At 33.2% G+C, this 18,205-nt stretch overlaps 3 protein-coding genes across 6 annotated transcripts; all 3 read right to left on the bottom strand.

The window, feature by feature from the left end:
- Positions 1–4,737: 4,737 nt before the first annotated feature.
- Positions 4,738–5,863, bottom strand: LOC113869700 (nifU-like protein 1, chloroplastic). Its single transcript, XM_027506153.1, has 2 exons — positions 5,381–5,863; positions 4,738–5,286 (listed from the first exon to the last, which is right to left on the bottom strand). Exons 1-2 carry the CDS (start codon positions 5,480–5,482, stop codon positions 5,098–5,100), a joined length of 291 nt encoding a protein of 96 aa, XP_027361954.1. The 5' UTR covers positions 5,483–5,863; the 3' UTR covers positions 4,738–5,097.
- Positions 5,864–9,079: 3,216 nt separating this feature from the next.
- LOC113869171 (SWR1-complex protein 4-like) lies at positions 9,080–15,289 on the bottom strand. 4 transcript variants are annotated; one of them, XM_027505365.1, is made up of 17 exons: positions 15,070–15,289; positions 14,894–14,980; positions 14,728–14,793; positions 14,586–14,645; positions 14,409–14,465; positions 13,503–13,632; positions 13,303–13,370; positions 13,128–13,220; positions 12,973–13,020; positions 12,163–12,324; positions 11,813–11,923; positions 10,850–10,945; positions 10,573–10,644; positions 10,386–10,422; positions 10,251–10,285; positions 10,067–10,140; positions 9,080–9,842 (listed from the first exon to the last, which is right to left on the bottom strand). In XM_027505365.1, the coding sequence occupies exons 1-16, from the start codon at positions 15,178–15,180 to the stop codon at positions 10,075–10,077; spliced, it is 1,299 nt and encodes a 432-aa protein (XP_027361166.1). In that variant the 5' UTR covers positions 15,181–15,289; the 3' UTR covers positions 9,080–9,842; positions 10,067–10,074. The 4 variants fall into 4 exon arrangements, with proteins under 4 accessions (XP_027361166.1, XP_027361164.1, XP_027361165.1 ...); XM_027505363.1 differs by having other exon boundaries at positions 9,488–9,842; positions 10,386–10,446; positions 15,070–15,236; XM_027505364.1 differs by having other exon boundaries at positions 9,515–9,842; positions 10,251–10,309; positions 15,070–15,208.
- An 842-nt stretch (positions 15,290–16,131) lies between these two features.
- Positions 16,132–16,593, bottom strand: LOC113870490 (uncharacterized protein At1g76070-like). Its single transcript, XM_027507076.1, has one exon. The coding sequence runs from the start codon at positions 16,591–16,593 to the stop codon at positions 16,132–16,134; it is 462 nt and encodes a 153-aa protein (XP_027362877.1).
- Between the last annotated feature and the right edge of the window lie 1,612 nt (positions 16,594–18,205).

The following is an 18,205-nucleotide window of genomic DNA, read 5'->3' on the forward strand; positions in this document are numbered from 1 at the left end:
TTAGCTCTGACTCTAAACAAACCAAGACCACAATCTGCTTCAGCAGATTCAAAAACCTCTTCTTCTGGGTCATCTACCCCCATTGAGTCATCGACTCAAAAGGCAATCCAAATTGTTGAGTCATCAACTCAGCAATCTGGAACTCCAAAAGAATCCTCCAAAAAGACTGATTCTGTTGTCAAAACCACCAAACAAACCAAAGCAGACTATGCTCTCCCAATTAGTACGCTTTTAGCTGTCCAACAAGGAAGCTTGAGTAGCCTACCAAATAAATCTTGGGCAGACATTGCCTCTGAAGAAGATATGGAATTAGATTTAGCTAGCCTAAACACTATACTCCAGTCCTTCAACCAAACCCAAAAAACAATAACCAATAAAACAGAAGGGACCCTTGACCTTCAAAAGGGAAAACAAAAAACTTCAAATCCAAGCCATTATGTAGCCAAAGGAAAATTCTCCTCAGTCATACAAATGGAACCTGAATTTTGGGACAAAAACCCATACAAGGCAATTACCAAAGTTTTCCCACCAGGATTTCATTTCAGACCATATCAGGCTAATAAAACCAGGCAGTTTTATGAGTTTATCTTAGTGGATTCAGATTCTGTTTCCATTAAACACTACAAAGACCACAAAGATCCGTCAGTTACAACCCATTCGACAATCCAAATCCTGAAAGTCTTAACTCCAAAGGCTTTTGGAAAAAATTTAAATTCTTATAAAAAGTTTTCCCAACCATTTGATCCAGTAGGATATAATTATTGGGATTACATTGACGCATGGACAATAGTGAACACGCACAGCAACGCTTCTTGGAGAACTCTGGAATGCTCACTTTCACCAGCAAAAGTGATTACGCAAAAGCTCTTCACAATGCAACCTCTCTGGAACGATCACTTTTGCCAGCAAAAGTGATTACGCAGAAGCTATTCTTCATTTTATGGTTCTGGAGTGATCACTTTCACCAGCGAAAGTGATCACGCAGAGGCTGTTCTTCAATTACCAGCTTCTTTCCTCCAATTTTTGCTACTTTTCTTCTATTTTTCCTTTGATCATCCAATCCTCGTAAACTTGGCTCAGAATTTCCTACAAAAACATACTTGAATTGTCACATTTTTATAGAAAATCTATGAATTTTAAAACAACTATGTTTATGAGTGACATGCAACATTTTATTATTTTTTTAGGTTTTCTACTATTTCTAGCATGTTTTCTTTATTAAATGCACTAAAAACTATTGTAAAATACTAGTAAAATAAGGATTCAGCAGTGAACTTATGAGAGCGGTTAAAAATGAACTGTTCTCCAAAGTGAACTTATGAAAGTGGTCCTAATTGAACAGCTCTCCAAAGTGAACTTATGACAACAGTTCAAATTGAAGCACTATCCAAAATGAACTTATGAGAGCGGTTAAATTTGAATCGCTCTCCAAAGTTAACTTCTGAGAGCGGTTAAAATTAGGCCAAAGTGAAATTAGTTCAAATTGAACCGCTATCCAAACTAAACTTATGAGAGCAGTTCAAATTGAAGTGCTCTCCAAAGTTAACTATGCAATGACGTCGTGCCACTTTCCTGCTCACTCTCAAATGAGTAGTTCATTCATTGGTAAGTTTTTTCATTTTCTATATTTTAAATATTAATTTCAGATAATTTAAACAATTATTCCATTTTTTCATTAAGTTATATATTTTTAATACGTTTAATGTTTTCTTTTTTATTCCTCCTATCATGCCTTAGATCACGATGATAAGTAAATCAAATTTAAAAACAAATAGATAAAATTATACTTGTCACCAATTTCATTTAAATTCAAATAATTTTTTAAAATTTTGATATATGAAAAATAGATTAGATTTACGAGTGAACTTATGAGAGCGATTCAAATTAAATTGCTCTGCAAAGTGGACTTCTGAGAGCGTTTCAAACTGAACTGTTCTCCAAAGTGAACTTCTGAGAGCGGTTATATTTTAGCGCACTCTAAAGTTAACTTCTAAGAGCCGTTCAAATTGGGCAAAAGTGAACTTATGAGAGTGGTTAAAATTGTACCGCTCTCCAAAGTTATCTTATGAGAGCGGTTCGAATTGAACCGCTCTCCAAAGTGAACTTACTGATAGCGGTTAAATTTGAACCGCTCTCTAAACTTTGCATTTTCAATTTTTTTTTTCACAAAACCAAAGCAAACCAAACTGACCCGTGGACACTCCTGCAACTATGGATTTGGGGAATTATCAATTAGGTCCCTTTTCAAGTTTTCCCTCTCACTTTCTCCACTCGTATTAGAATGGGCACTATGCAACGACGTCATACCACTTTCCTGCTCACTCTCAAATGAGTAGTTCATTCATTTGTCAGTTTTTTCATTTTCTATATTATAAATATGAAATTCAGACAATTTAAACAATTATTCCATTTTTTTCATTCAGTTATATATTTTTCATACGTTTAATGTTTTATTTTTTATTCCTCTTATCATGCCTTAGATCACGATGATAAGTAAATCAAATTTAAAAACAAAAATAGATAAAATTATAATTGTCACCAATTTCATTTAAATTAAAATAATTTTTTAAAATTTGATATCTGAAAAATAGATTAGATTTAAGAGTGAACTTATGAGAGCGGTTCGAATTGAACCGCTCTCCAAAGGGATCTTCTGAGAGTAGTAATATTTGAACAGCTTTCCAAAGTTAACTTCTGAGAGCGGTTCAAATTAGGCCAAAGTGAAATTATTTTGAATTGAACCGCTCTCTAAACTGAACTTATGAGAGCGGTTCAAATTGAAGCGCTCTCCAAAGTGAACTTATGAGAGCAGTTAAATTTGAACCGCTCTTCAAAGTGAACTTATGAGAGCGGTTCAAATTGATGCGCTCTCCAAAGTGAACATATGAGAGCGGTTCCAATTGAAGCGCTCTCCAAAGTGAACTTGTGAGAGCGATTAAATTTGAGCCACTCTCCAAAGTTAACTTCTGAGAGCGGTTAAATTTGAACTGCTCTCTAAAGTTAACTTCTAAAAGCAGTTCAAATTGGGCCAAAGTGAACTTATGAGACCGGTTAAAATTGAACCGCTCTTCAAAGTGAACTTATGAGACCGGTTCGAATTGAACCGCTCTCCAAAGTTAACTTCTAAGAGCGGTTCAAATTGAAGCGCTTTCCAAAGTTAACTTCTAAGAGCGGTTCAAATTGAAGCGCTCTCCAAAGTTAACTTCTTAGAGCGGTTAAATTTAAACTGCTTTTCAAACTTTGCATTTTCAAATTTTTTTTCACTAAACAGAACCAAACCAAAACGACTCGTGGACACCCCTGTATGGATTTGGGGAATTATCAATTAGGCCCATTTTCAAGTTTTCCCTCTCACTTTCTTCACTCGTATTAGAATGGGCACTATGCAACGACGTCATACCACTTTCCTGCTCACTCTCAAATGAATAGTTCATTCATTGGTCAGTTTTTTCATTTTCTATATTATAAATATGAATTTAAGATAATTTAAACAATTATTCAATTTTTTTCATTAAGTTATATATTTTTCATACCTTTAGTGTTTTATTTTTTATTCCTCCTATCATGCCTTAGATCACGATGATAAGTAAATCAAATTTAAAAAGAAAAATAGATAAAATTAAAATTGTCACCAATTTCATTTAAATTAAAATAATTTTTCAAATTTTTATTTATGAAAAATAGATTAGATTTAGGGGTGAACTTATGAGAGCGGTCCAAATTGAAGCGCTCTCCAAAGTTAACTTCTGAGAGGGAATAAATTTGAACCGCTCTCCAAACTTTGCAATTTCAAAATTTTTTTCACAAAACTTAACCAAACCAAACCGACCCGTGGACACGCCTGCAACTATAGATTTGGGGAATTATCAATTAGGCCCCTTTTCAAGTTTTCCCTCTCACTTTCTCCCCTCGTATTAGAATGAGCACTATCCAACAAAGTCGTACCACTTTCCTGCTCACTCTCAAATGGGTAGTTCATTCATTGGTCAGTTTTTTCATTTTCTATATCATAAATATGAATTTTAGATAATTTAAACAATTATTTTATTTTTTTATTAAGTTATATATTTTTCATACGTTTAATGTTTTATTTTTTATTCCTTCTATCATGCCTTAGATCACGATGATAAGTAAATCAAATTTAAAAATAAAAATAGATAAAATTATAATTGTCACCAATTTCATTTAAATTAAAATAATTTTTTAGATTTTTATATATGAAAATTAGATTAGATTTACGAGTGAACTTATGAGAGCGGTTCGAATTGAACCGCTCTCCAAAGTGAACTGACAAATTAAATTTGCTAATTGCTTCCATACAGTGTTATGCGTTTCATTTATTTGTTAAATTGCTAATTATTTTTTATATTACCAAGATTGCTAATCCTTTGTTTCCCCTGTACAGCATCTTTATTATCGAGTCCTAATTTAACTAGGAAAGCTACCCGTCAAACTCTAACTAAGGAGGGCCTATGATGGTGATGCAAACCCAACAATATTGTGAGGTGCTGAATTGGCTGATCATATTCCCATTAATTTATTAGGATTTACTTAAACAATGAACAAGAGGTAAAATAGCATACATAAACAATAAATCTACTGGTACATTTACCAGATAAAGAAGTTTCCCAGGGTAGCTAGTTACTTAAAGAAACTACGGCAACAACATACTTGCAACTTGCTTGCTGCACCCCCTGAATCCTGATTAGTACACGAATTTTCAAAATCTCAGGCTCATTTAGTAGAAGGAGAAAAAATTTTAAATTGAACATTCATATAGCATTTATAATAATCGGCCAAGGCTCCTCAATGAACCAGAGAAAACAGATAAACCAATAAAACATGGATATATCATTGATATAATTTTCTACAACGTTATTTTTTTTCTTTGCTTCTTCATCGCATCAATCATCTCATACCACATTTGTCTCTTCTCTCTTCCAATTTCTTCCTTTGGACAAACTTTTTACAAAGAAATTGTATAAATTCAAAATCTCCATATCATAATCTTGATGCAGCTGAGTCCTTCCCGTTCATTCATTCATTCATTCATCTCCCTACACATATTTCAACGTGACAATGAGGACGTTCCTAATCCTAGGCAGAGAAGGTGACATTGAGAATATCTGGAAACTTGTCTTTGATAGCAGCTTTGATTCCTGATCCAATGGACTCAGGCCCAACATACTTCACAAGACACTCCCCACCTTCAACGGACAACACTTCCACACTCCCTTCATAATTCTTAATGGTCGGTCTCAATATCCCAAGATGATTATTCACCGCCTATAAATAATTTCAATTTTCACATTAGACAATCATATAATCACTTGTTATTATAAACAATTTCAATAATTCAAATATGTAAACAAAAGCTAACCTCAACCGTTGTCTCTCTCGTTTCTTCGTCGTAGATTTGACGTATATCCTTCACGGCTTCGCCAAATTTTTCCTTGAGAACGCGCTCGATTCCCATTTTCATTGTTGTGGTGGAGCTAGGGCAACTCTCACATGCTCCTTGGAGACGTAGGGATATAACGCTGTCTTTCACGGAGACGACGACCACGTTGCCGCCGTCGACGATGAGGTAAGGGCGAACGTCGTAGAGAACGAGGTCAACATTAGATGCGGTGAGGTCAAATTTCTTGGCAGAGTATAATCCGGGAGAAGACTGAAGATTCTGGTTGTGATTAGAGGCAAAGACCAATCAGATTGTGCTATTTTGCTTTCAAGGTGTGAAACTGAAAATCGATGATTTGAATTCATGGCTATGGTTTTGAGTACTGAATCTAATTGTGGAACAAATAGGGGTTATTGCCGCCATAGGAGCCACTAATCAGAGGCTCACGAACATTGCGAATGTGAAAGATATTTTGTTTGAAATAATTTTTCGTAAGAGGCAAGTGTCAATAGTAACTAACCCACTGGGCTTGGGAAATGGGCCTCTCACGTGTTTGGGTTGTCCCCATTTGTTATTGGAACTCTCGTTTGTACTAAAAGCATGTTTTATATAAATGAAATTAAAAGTAACTGTTTAACAAAAATTATTTCACTTCCCTCTTGATAGCTTAATATTATGTTAGAGCGAAATAAAATGTAATTTTTTTTAATTTTGATTAAAATTTGTAGTAAAAATATTTAATAAATTATATTTAAGTTATATCGATTAATTATTAGGGAGCACTTTGATTGAACTTTGTAGATATAGCATCTCGTAAATTTAAAATATAACTATATTAGGAGCTCTACATTGTATTACCACTAACATAGTATCAAAGTTTTGCAAGTATGATAACAATGCTCTCTCACTCATCGGCTGTAATCTTATAGTTCTAAAACCTTATCTTTCATTTAAATAATAATACGGCATTAATCAAAGAAAAAAAAATAAGTTACATCATGTTATGGTTAAAGTAATTTAAACTTAACATTATTGTATAAAATTTACTATCAAAAATTCACTAGCATTAATCTTGAATATATTTTTTTATTTTTGTTTTTGTTAACTTATTAAGACATTTGAACCAACCTCTACAAAATTTATACGTATTCAATCAAATATTGAATATTTGGTAAAAGAGAAAATTATATAGTGAATACACATATATATCCCCCCCCTCTCTCTCTCTCTCTCTCTCTCTCTATATATATATATATATATATATATATATATATATATAATTTTCTTACACCAATGTAAGTCTAAAAATTCTTACGCTTAATTTGAGCCTTTTATTTAACCAAAATTTAATCGTCCGTAAAGTAATAAATTATAACCTATTAAATTTAAATTAAATAAAAAGTTTAGATTAGATGTAAAAAATTTTAAATTTATACCAGTATAAAAAGATCCTATGTATAAAAGTGATTTGAATCTTATTCAATTTTCTACCTAAAGAGGAATATTTTGGAAGTTGACAATGATTGGTTGGTTTGGTTGGTCGAAGTGTGGGGTAATTGACTAACCGGTAGTTATATTATGTGAAAATTTTGGGAATTGAGGTCCACCACAGCCTATACATATGGTAAAATAATTTAAATATGATAAAATATAAATAATATACACAAAATATGATGTTTTGGTAAATTTACGTGAATATGGTGTTTCAAAAATCGCCATTGACAAGATATTCTAGAGACTGAATGACATGGACATCTTAAAAATTGCCACTAATGATGTTTGACTACACTGCAATGGATCTTTCAAAAATCGCCATTGGCGAGATATTTCGAGAACTCAAACAAAAACCTGTAATCTGGAGACTGAATGACATGGACATCTGAAAAATTGCCACTAGCGATGTTTGACCACACTGCAATGGATCTCTAAAATCGTCATTGGCCTGAATTAGAGAGCGATTCAAATTGAACTGCTCTCCAAAGAGAACTTATGAGAGTGCTTCAATTTGAATCGCTCTCCAAAAAAACTTATGAGAGCGACTTTATGGTAATTGCCTATAAATACCGAGTTCTTCATTCTTTGTAAGTTGAAAGAGCAAGATTTTAGAGAGTGTAAGTGGAGAGGAAACATTTTAGATAAAAAAAGTGAGTTTATTATTGAAAAAAAAAATAAGTGTACTTTTATTAATTTATTTTAATGGTGAAATTATTACAAATACTTGTAAATATGTGTTATTTAGGTATGAAAGGCCAACATGTGTATATATGAGAGAGAATGTATCATTTGAAGAACTGCAGCATTGACTTATTGAAAATATTATATTTGAGTTTCCAAAGGCAGTGAAAAGTATTATTTATAGGTGTCCAGTATCAATATTTGGAGGTTTTGTATAATATAAGACACTTCCAATAATGAATGATGCTGATATTTTACAAATGTTTCAAATACATCAGCGTCATCCGCCAACTCCTGCCATTGAGTTATATGTTTTTTTCAAAGACATTGCAGTTAATATTGATAAAGAAGATGTTGATGAAACATATGCAAACAGTGTACCAAACAGAGATATAGAATGGATAAATGCTAACAATGAAAGTGTTGACTCTGACCCTGAAAGGGAATATGAAAGCAGTGAGTTGAGTGAAGATGAAGATATGGATGACGATGAAGGTGGGGAGTGTCTTGTGAAGTATGTTAGGCCTGAGTCCATTGGATCAAGAATCAAAACTGCTATCAAAGACAAGTTTCCAGATATTCTCAATGTCACCTTCTTTGCCTAGGATTAGGAGCGTCCTCATTGTCACGTTGAAATGTGTAGGGAGATGAATTAATGAATGAACGAACGGGAAGGACTCAGCTGCATCAAGATTATGATATAGAGATTTTGAATTTATACAAATTCTTTGTAAAAAATTTGTACAAAGGAAGAAATTGGAAGAGAGAAGAGATAAATGTGGTATGAGATGATTGATGTGATGAAGAAGCAAAGAAAAAAAATAACGTAAAAAATTATATCAATGATATATCCATGTTTTATTAGTTTATCTATTTTCTCTGGTTCATTGAGGAGCCTTTGCCGATTATTATAAATTCTATATGAATATTCACTTTGAAATTTTTTCTCCTTTCACTAAATGAGCTTGAGATTTTGAAAATTCGTGTACTAATCAGGGTTCAGGAGGTGCAACAAGCAAGTTGCAAGTGTGCTATTGCCGTAGTTTCTTTAAGTAACTAGCTATCCTGGGAAACTTCTTTATCTGGTAAATGTACCAGTAGATTTATTGTTTATGTATGTTATTTTACCTCTTATTCATCGTTTAGGTAAATCCTAATAAATTAATAGGAATATGATCAGCCAATTCAGCCTCTCACAAAATTGTTGGGTTTGCATCAACATCATAAGCTCTCCTTAGTTAGAGTTTGACAGGTAGCTTTCCTAATTAAATTACAACTCGATAAAAAAGATGCTGTAAAGGGGTAGCAAAGGATTAGCAATCTTGATAATATGAAAAATAATCTACAATTTAACAAATAAATGAAATGCATAACACTGTACGGAAGCAATTAGCAAATTTAACCCATCCACCTAGATGTTAATGTGAAGTAGCCCAGTGCCAATGAACCCTGGCTTGTACTTGTATTCATTTAAATAAAATACTTGTTTTTCCTCTTTTTTACATATCAAAACATATTTTTAATCTTATTTTTACGCTTATATTTCTTTATCCCGTATTTCTTTCTCCCCTAATCCCTATTTCATCCTTTGTCCAAACAAGGTATGTGATTCTTCTATGTGGAGAGAAGGCACCAAGAAATGTTGAGCATAACGAATCATCATGAAGATAGCACTAAGAAAATTATTTCAAATATGGAAAGGACATAACCAGTTAATGAATTAGTTACTCCTTCCTTCTTTCCTAAACTCCTGTGTTTGAATGATCATTTTGCTAAACATTTTCTTCATTGGGAGTGTCTGCTCGTTATTAAGGTTTTTTTCCTCAAATTTTTGCTATTTTTATTTTTCACTCTTTTTCCCTGAAGCGAGACACATGTTCTGTCAGCTTTCAATCTCTACATCTCGATATAAGCTTTCAAAGACATCTAGATTTTCCCAATTCCAAACTTATATACATGCATATCCAAATAAAAAGCCTTTTCCATGTACCTGGTATCCCTACAAAGCATTACCAGCACAAAAAGTAAAGTAAACCTACATGGTTAAGATGGGAGATCTCACTCATCCCAAGGATCTCAATGCTCCTTTTTCATTCAAGAGTGGCATTAGTCTGAATTGCGGAACAAAGTAAACCGAACTTCATTTAGACTAAATATACCGCAATCAAAATTTCTAGCTGTTTTGAGTTCATTGCTACTTTCTACAACATTCAACATTTTGATTGAAAGAATTCTACGAGTTGAAAACACCTTTCCTGGTGGCCACCTGACAAATAACATGCAAAACATCATTCAGTAAATATAATGCATTAACAAACTTTCTTGTGCTGGTTAATTATTCAAGCAAAATTGAAGAACAAGTACTGTAAAGATATTGAAGCACCAAAGATATATTACAGAACCACACAAATGGTACAGACGGATATTAAATTATAAAATGGCAAATAACAAGTTTTGTCTGTATCATCTGTGCAAAATTTAAGCTCTCACCTGTAGAGCTAAAGATCTGAGGCCTTTAGTTTCCTAGGTCTTTTATGAGCTGATGACGATGGAGCTCCCGGAGCCTGAAAACAAAATTTTCAATATCAACAATAATGATTAGGAAAATGGTCCAAAAGTATGAGGAAAATGAACAATCCAGGATAAATAATTGGACAAACACTTTGTAGTGTACCTTGCGCTTTTGGTCCTTTCTGCCAACCCTTTCCACTGAAACCAGAGTTATATGCATGGCTTTAATAATAAATGGATGAAATTCCTATCATTTACCGAAATTAGGTAGCAGATGCAAATGAAATTAATCTATTACCTCCAAAAGTCATGGGGTCTGGAATAAATGACCGATCCTGATCCCCACCACGATGCAAAAGCTGTCATTAGTTTCTAAATCACAAACTCGTGTTTGGGTAAAAGAATGGAATGCTCGGACAATCACAGGCCTAAAACAATGAAAGCAATAAAGGGGGAAACATCAAAACCAAAATCAGGTTTCTAACCTTTGGCGTGCCTGGTGTTTCACCATATGACCCATCACGGAAAGATGAGCCTTCTGCTTCTTTATATTGCACCTGAAACAAATACCATTACGAGTGATTAAATTAAAGAAATTGGGAAAAGCAAGCAAACACTGACATTGCTACTCCTATAAAATAATAAACATTAGAAAGGCAGCCATATGGACATTCTAACTAGTGAGATCCTCAAAATCTACTCAAGAATACACAATAAATAATGCTCCCAGTAGCAAATATATCTATCGCAACTCTTATATACCTGTTTCTGGAGATTCAGCCAAGTTAATATTTCTTTTCTTAGTTCAAGATGCTCTGCACAAACGGCTTTCGTGGGAACCCTTGGTTTCAAATTGACCTGCAATACCAGTAGAACCAAATTAAAAGGGAAATGCATTAGAAATAGAATCACTATTCTTCTTAAGTGATTGGGTATAATATACAAAGGTATAATAACTCATGAATCCAATGATATGCTCAGATTTGATACACATAACACATTGCTGCTCAGATTATATGCGTGTGATGTATCAAATGAAAAGGATCTTATCATGAATAATCAAGATTAGAACATACAAGTCATGTGAGTTATTTAAAGTCACGTGACTTTTTAAGTGATCATGTGATTTCCTAAATCTTTTAATCTTGACCATCCATGTATAGTTATATGATTCAAAATTATTCCTTTCAGTCTCATGTAATAAAGCTGGTTTTAAGCTTAAATAAGCTCAAGTATATTTTTATGTTATAAGATAATGTAATGAGGCTAGTTAAGCTGACACAAGCCAAGCTTAGATAGATCTCTGAAACTGAAAGTATATAGCTCATTTGCAGCCATACACACAAAACCAAATACCAATTTAATAGTTAAAACAGGCATTTAAAATCATCAGCCCTCCAAAAATAAAGAACATAAGGGCTTTATAAATGGGCCCTAGCCTACTAAACAGTAATACTAATGAGTACCCTAAGAGGGTACTAGATAGAGAATAAAAACATAGAAAAGTATTTAATAAAAGTACAACAATTAATAAATTCGAAACATAAAAGCTTTATTTTTTATTTAACATTTTCCATTTTCAAATCCTTAACAACTGCATTAAGGCACTCATTAACATTTGCCTTTATATACTGTAACAAATACAGATCAGTGAATACCACACGACTGCACCAGGGACAAGAAAATGAAATATCATAACTGCATAACAAAAGTGTAAAAACAAACCCCAAGATCTTGCAAAGTTTGTTCAACCCGCTTGATAGTTCGAAGTCCAGCAGAAGAGTTTGCAGCTTGTACCATTTGCTCAAGAGCATATGTTCTCAAATATACACGAAGCTGAAATGTTTCGCTGTCAGACTACGTTCAAATGTATAAGGATAAGAAAAATTGCTGAAATGGCCTCTCATAAAAAACTATTATTGAAATATTATGATTAATACATGATCAATTTTTTTAACATCAGTATCCACGTTAACCTTTCCTATGGGCAGACCAGGGAATGAGATTTAGGAGGTGCTAAAAAAAAGTGTCAGTGAACAGAGGATGCATCACCATAAACCTTCTGTATAACTTACCATGCGAAGAGAAGCTAAAGTAGATGTGTTATCTGGTAATGTAGAAGGCACAACCATTGATGGAAGTTGCATATTGGACGGAGATACAGTCTCACCCGGGACAGTCCTCTCTGTAAATTCCGCACCAGCATTAGAAGCAAACAACTGAGACTCTTCAGCAACCTAAAACGCATAAAATCAAGCATGTGTTATCTCAATACACACAAAGCTCCAATCTTGGCCCCAGGTGAAGACCTTAATCAGTTTCTAGTATACAATAATGTAAAAGAAAAAGTGAGGTCTACCCTATGCCCCCTATGCAATATATATGCCATGACCTACACATGGGTGATGATGTTTTTGGTTCCTTCCCTTTAGCAGCAAGCAAGCAACAATTAAAATTCTGATGACCTACAAATAGTTTGGTCAGGGGAAAGCCCTTATAAAGGGCACAGCCAGAGGTGGAGCTTGGTCCACACAATCGATACTCAACCTAAGGTAGCAACTAGGTTGGTCCATATAACTTGGGAAGAACAGCATGACATCACAGTGACAGACACACAGATGCTTGTACAGCTTAAGTGAATACATTTTATATATTCCATTAATTTGTTGCCACAATTCAAATGAAAAGGTAAATACCGGGATAATTTTGTATGATGCAGAAATACATAAGAAACCTCACCAAATAGTTTAATCATGTGTAGGAATTTAGAATCATGATCAATCAAGAAATCCAAATTTGATAATCTAAAACTTTAACATTGATTTTTTATAATGATTCCTCCCCTACACTTGTATTATAGAAAAAACAAATCTTTAAAAGATTACCTTAGGAGGAATGCGTGATTCAGCTATTCTTTTTGCTTCGACAAGAACCTGCATAAAATAACAGGAGGTAGCTATATTTGATTTGCTGTGAAAGTATGCTCATAGAGAAACATGTAAACTACTAATTTTTAACTTTTTTATAGAAAGGTAAAAACCTCTTCATCTCTTCGTTCTTGTTGCCTTGTTTGAGAGAGGACCATGGACAGTGCTCGTTTTCGCTCCATTTCTTGTGAAACATTATACGGTTCCTGCAATAAGGAGGAAAGCAAAGTTACTACTATGACCACATGGCAATATCATAAGGCAGTTTCCAGTTTGTTTTTACTGCACCTTAACAAGAGGATGTGCTGCAACATCCCCAGAAGATGGAGCCCTGGCAATTAATATCGCTCGGGATACTGACAGGGCATGAGATTAGAAAAAATGTTAAAATATCACATTTTTGCTTACACATTCTCCATCAAATCAAACTTAAAGTATGAACAAACGATAATTTGCAACACACAATAATTTATTAAGCAAAGACATACCACTATAATATCGATCCTTTAATTCCTCTACAGTTCGAGATGATGGGAACCTATCAGCTATTATAACAAATCGAAGATCAAATCTCTCACACAAGTCAAATAGTTGATTTGTCTCCTCCTTGGTCCACATCTACATATATATAGCATAATGTCATCACTCATAAAAGTATATTAATCCAACTTGACGCTAAACTCAAGGTCAAGGATTTATAATGGAAACCAAGGAGCAGAGATGTGTAGTATTCTTGAATAGAGAAACAAAATAAGAGAACTACAACCTCCCCCAACAGAGCAAGTGCTCCACAGAGAAAACAATCTCTGCCCAAAGCCAGAAGCCAAAAATAATAACAGAAAAAGGAATCCATGAATCCATGCAGCTCACTCCTCCCGTATAACTATCACTCAGTGTTGGTATATTACAAGAGGCAAAGCAGAAAACATAATAAACCAGCTTACAAGTGTCATATTTATCCTAGTGTAAACCCTCAAGGTCCTAGGCCATTTGCTTGGCTCACTAGTAATAGGTCTCTATCAGTCCATCAATTATTTTACACAAAATCTGTTAAATTAATGACTAAACAAAACACCTCTTGGATATAATGGTATAACTTCTTGTCATTAGCCGACACAGGAAAAACACAATTTCCAAAAATAAAAAAGGCCTTTCCAATGTAATGATTTATAAGCTCCGTCACAAGTAACAAGCAATTTAACACTTCTAAAATGGTGTATACACAAAAATACCTTTCAATTGTCCTCTTGCAATAGAAGTCAATGGAGAACCCACAATTACAAGTTGATATAGTGAATAAAATTCAGTTTGGGTGCCATAAAAAATAGCAACATCAGTTTAAGCAAACCATTCATCAAGTTCCATAGAATTGTACAATTAGACATGATACTCACCGGATCAGTCAAATACTTGTCATACTCCTCGTCTGTGTACTTGATAACGTCAACAGACTGCAGCACACCATATAAAAGAACATTCAATGATGCAAACAGAAGACATTCACTAAAGCTAAATTCAAAAACCAAGCATTGCAGAACATGCACGAAGACAAAGAGTACACTTGCATTTACCTTATTATACTTGGCAAAAGAATAGTCCCCCGTAGGAGGAACACCGTTGACAACTCGAACCTGAATTAGAAGAGAGAAACAACAATAACTTGCATGCTCATAGTCACACATAAGATACAAGATTACAAGGACTGTGTCTAACCCAATGGTAAAGCTGAAGATTATCTTTACGAGCAGAACTGGTGAAAGGAAGCCATTGCCAAGTGATCTGAACGGAGGAAGAAAAAGTGAAATTCCTCAATAAGTTAAATCACCAGATTAAAGCATTTCGAAAACACAAATAAAGAAATAAATAAAATAAACCAAACCTTTTCAAGAGAATGAGGTTTTTTTTTCAATTGAGAGGGTTCAATAGCAGGCATAAGAGGTGGCATGCCACCAGTAAGCGCATAGACCTAGAAATACAATTGAATTAAGTAACCAGAAACAGAGAATTGAGTATTGCATTATTACAGTAATTGATAAAAAAATTCAGAAATGCTACCTCGCGCGAAATGCCATCTGGTTTTCTCTGAGACTCTTTGGGAGGTCGAGACTTCTTCTCGAGGGGTGGGAATGAGTTTTTGGGTAATCCCAATATATCCTTCGCGTCCATTCACAATCATATACCGTTGACGGGCAACTTAGGGTTTCTGGATCAATTTCTCCATTATACGGATCGCAAACGCGGAGCAACTAAGAATTGGAAAATTCGAGTTTGGAGAGCGGTTGAATTGAACCGCTCTCATAAGTTACTTTGGAGAGCGGTTCAACTAATTTTTCATTATTTATATTTTGTCACATTTAAATTATTTTACCAATTCTTAGAAACTATCACAGAGTCCTCGTATCCCATCAACTACTTATAGCAATAAGATAAGTCGTTTGAAAAATGTTTCTCAAAATCAATTCTACCATTAAAAAAAGTTTTAAAATATTTATTTTAAATAAATAAAATTGCGTTTGAATCCATCAAACTCTTAAAAATGTACTTATTTTTATCAGTAATTTTACTTTATTGAATTTTCTACCTCATATGTTATGGAGTCAAAAAATAAAAAATTGCTATTATAAAAAAGCCATTTTTTAGTTATGCATGGTATAATATTTCTTTAGTAATTTATTTTATCTTTTACAATACCTAGTATATAGAATGAAAAAATCGAATTATTTTGTAACAAAATGACTCACCTTTCGATATTGTATTGTCATTTCAACAGTGGATTAAGCCCTTTATCTTGTGGGCCTAATTCCAATAACGTCACGACCCATAATTTATGTTTTCTTCAGTTGAAATTAACCATGATCTTGCATAGTAATATCATTTAACTTTACAAAAATTTCGCCCACAATAAATCTTTCAGAGTTCGTATAATTTTCACTTCATCCATGTTACACTTCAAAAATGAATGTCAAGCATATAATTTTCCTTTTTTAGGGTTCATCAAACGGCACCTGATCTATGTAAGTCCTAACATCATTTGGTCACAAAAAGAAAAAAGAAAAAATACATATATAGATTTTATCTCTGCATGTTACGAATGAAAGTTTCAAATTACAATCACAATCATCTTTCTGCAACTGTAACATCGAAATCATACAACACTCCTCTCCCGCTAGCAAATTTCTTCATCGTATTCAACGACGGGGCTTCCATTGTGGCCGATCCATTCTCTTCTCGCTTTAACCCCTCATCACTTCCCTTGGGAATCCAAAGAAGAATCTTCTTGTTTTCAACAGTGCCATTGTTCTTGGTTGAAATCTGCTGAGCCTTTCTCTGTGTCTTCCCCTTTTTCTTCTTCTTGCCCTGAACCTGACCCATGCACGACACTTTGGGAGACGATGGCTCTCTTGCACTAAAGCTTCCACCTTTGTTGTGCTTTCTTCGAGCTTCCTTCGGAATTATCGAAACACGTGCTGGCGATGATCGACAAGGATTCGGAGTTGGCTTATGAAACATTAGTATAGTCGCAGGTTGTTTTGACAGAAACTTCAACAACTTCCTTTTAATTTCAAACAATTTCTCCATATGTGATGATCCTTAGATTCAATTGATTCGAATTATGAACTGTGAGAAGGGCGATACATGCTAGACAAACATATTGGGCACGGTATATATAAAGGACGATGTTAGGGAAATTAAAAATCAAATAATGAGAAAAAAAATAGGGGGAAATTAAAAAATGTTTATGGTTGACATTGATGGTAGAGTGTAGCGTGCTATTATTGTAGAGTAAATGTGGAGGAAGTTTTCTGCAACATGCTTAAGTTGCCGGCACACAATAAAAAACAATACATGAAGCTTGGATTTGGTCGTCGTTTCATAGATTGATGCGTCATTTTGACACTGACATTTGTCCACTTGTTGGGAAGTTCAACTTTTAGCCAAAATAATTAACAGTTTCGTTAATAAGATTGATATAACATCTAAAATTACATATATATTTTTATTTTATATATATTCCAAAAATATATCTAAAACATTAAAAAAAACGTCTTTAGGGCTCCCTTAAATGGTACCTAAAACATTTTTCTATTGATTAAAGTATCAAGATCTCTCCAACCAGGTTTTAATTTTCAAATTACTTATTATAATGCTGTTCCACGAGAAGACAAGCACTGATGCACGAGAGTATATTTTGTTGTTTCTTTTCTTCCTGTCTTTTATTGAATATTGTGCTGCTTAATTAATTTAAGAACATAGTTTGTTGAGTGAAGTGCTGACTTTAGTTATTGCATAATGTCAGAAGGTACGATCTACTGAACTTCAAACTGAAAATTATATATATATATATATATATATATATATATATATATATATATATAATGTCATGTAAATGTTTTAATTTGTCCAATTTTTTAAAGAGAATTTGAGAGTTATAGTAAGTAAAATTTATGTAATTGGATCAAATATTTTAAGACCAACATATTAATTTTATGTCTACATAACTCTTTATTTGGATCTGTAGACAGAAAATAAAGATAGATAAAAAAAAGTTTAAAATTTAATTAAAATAAATTTTTTCTTAACCTTTTTCTGTACTTCATGTCAAGTGGTGGTAAGTTAAGACTAGAATTGGTTTCCTTGTTGCATTTACTATTCCTTAATTTAGTTTCAATTTTTCAATTTCAAGGAAGAGTGATGAATTTGGTTCCCTTGATGCATTTACTCTTAAATCATTTAAATTATACTATATTATTTTTATAATTATTTGTATCATATTTTTCATAATTTAAATATATTTTATTGTTAAGGGGTGATATTTCAATATATATATAGTTAATATTTACACACGAAAATAAAATATAAAATACAAAACTGGTTTGATAACAAGTATGGTTAGCTGCTTTCTAATATTTTGTGTGCTATTCTTTGTCTTCGGCCAGCACCAATTGTCTTCGCTTCTAAAATTGTTAGGATCTTTGGTAATAAGTGCCTTTTCAGTTAGTTGAAGGTATCCAAAGGTATTGGTTAAAAATAAAAAGTTAAGTTTAAAATACATTAAAAATTAGGATATATAAAAATTGTCTGATAAAATATTAATTTTTACTAAATTTACAAATCATCATAAAGGAATTAAATAAATATTCTTAGAAAAAAAAAATAATAATAATTTTAGAGTTTAGAATTTAAAGATACA

This window comes from Abrus precatorius, unplaced genomic scaffold (assembly GCF_003935025.1).
Source record: "Abrus precatorius isolate BTA unplaced genomic scaffold, Abrus_2018 Scaffold6, whole genome shotgun sequence".
NCBI classification, from domain to species: Eukaryota; Viridiplantae; Streptophyta; class Magnoliopsida; order Fabales; family Fabaceae; genus Abrus; species Abrus precatorius.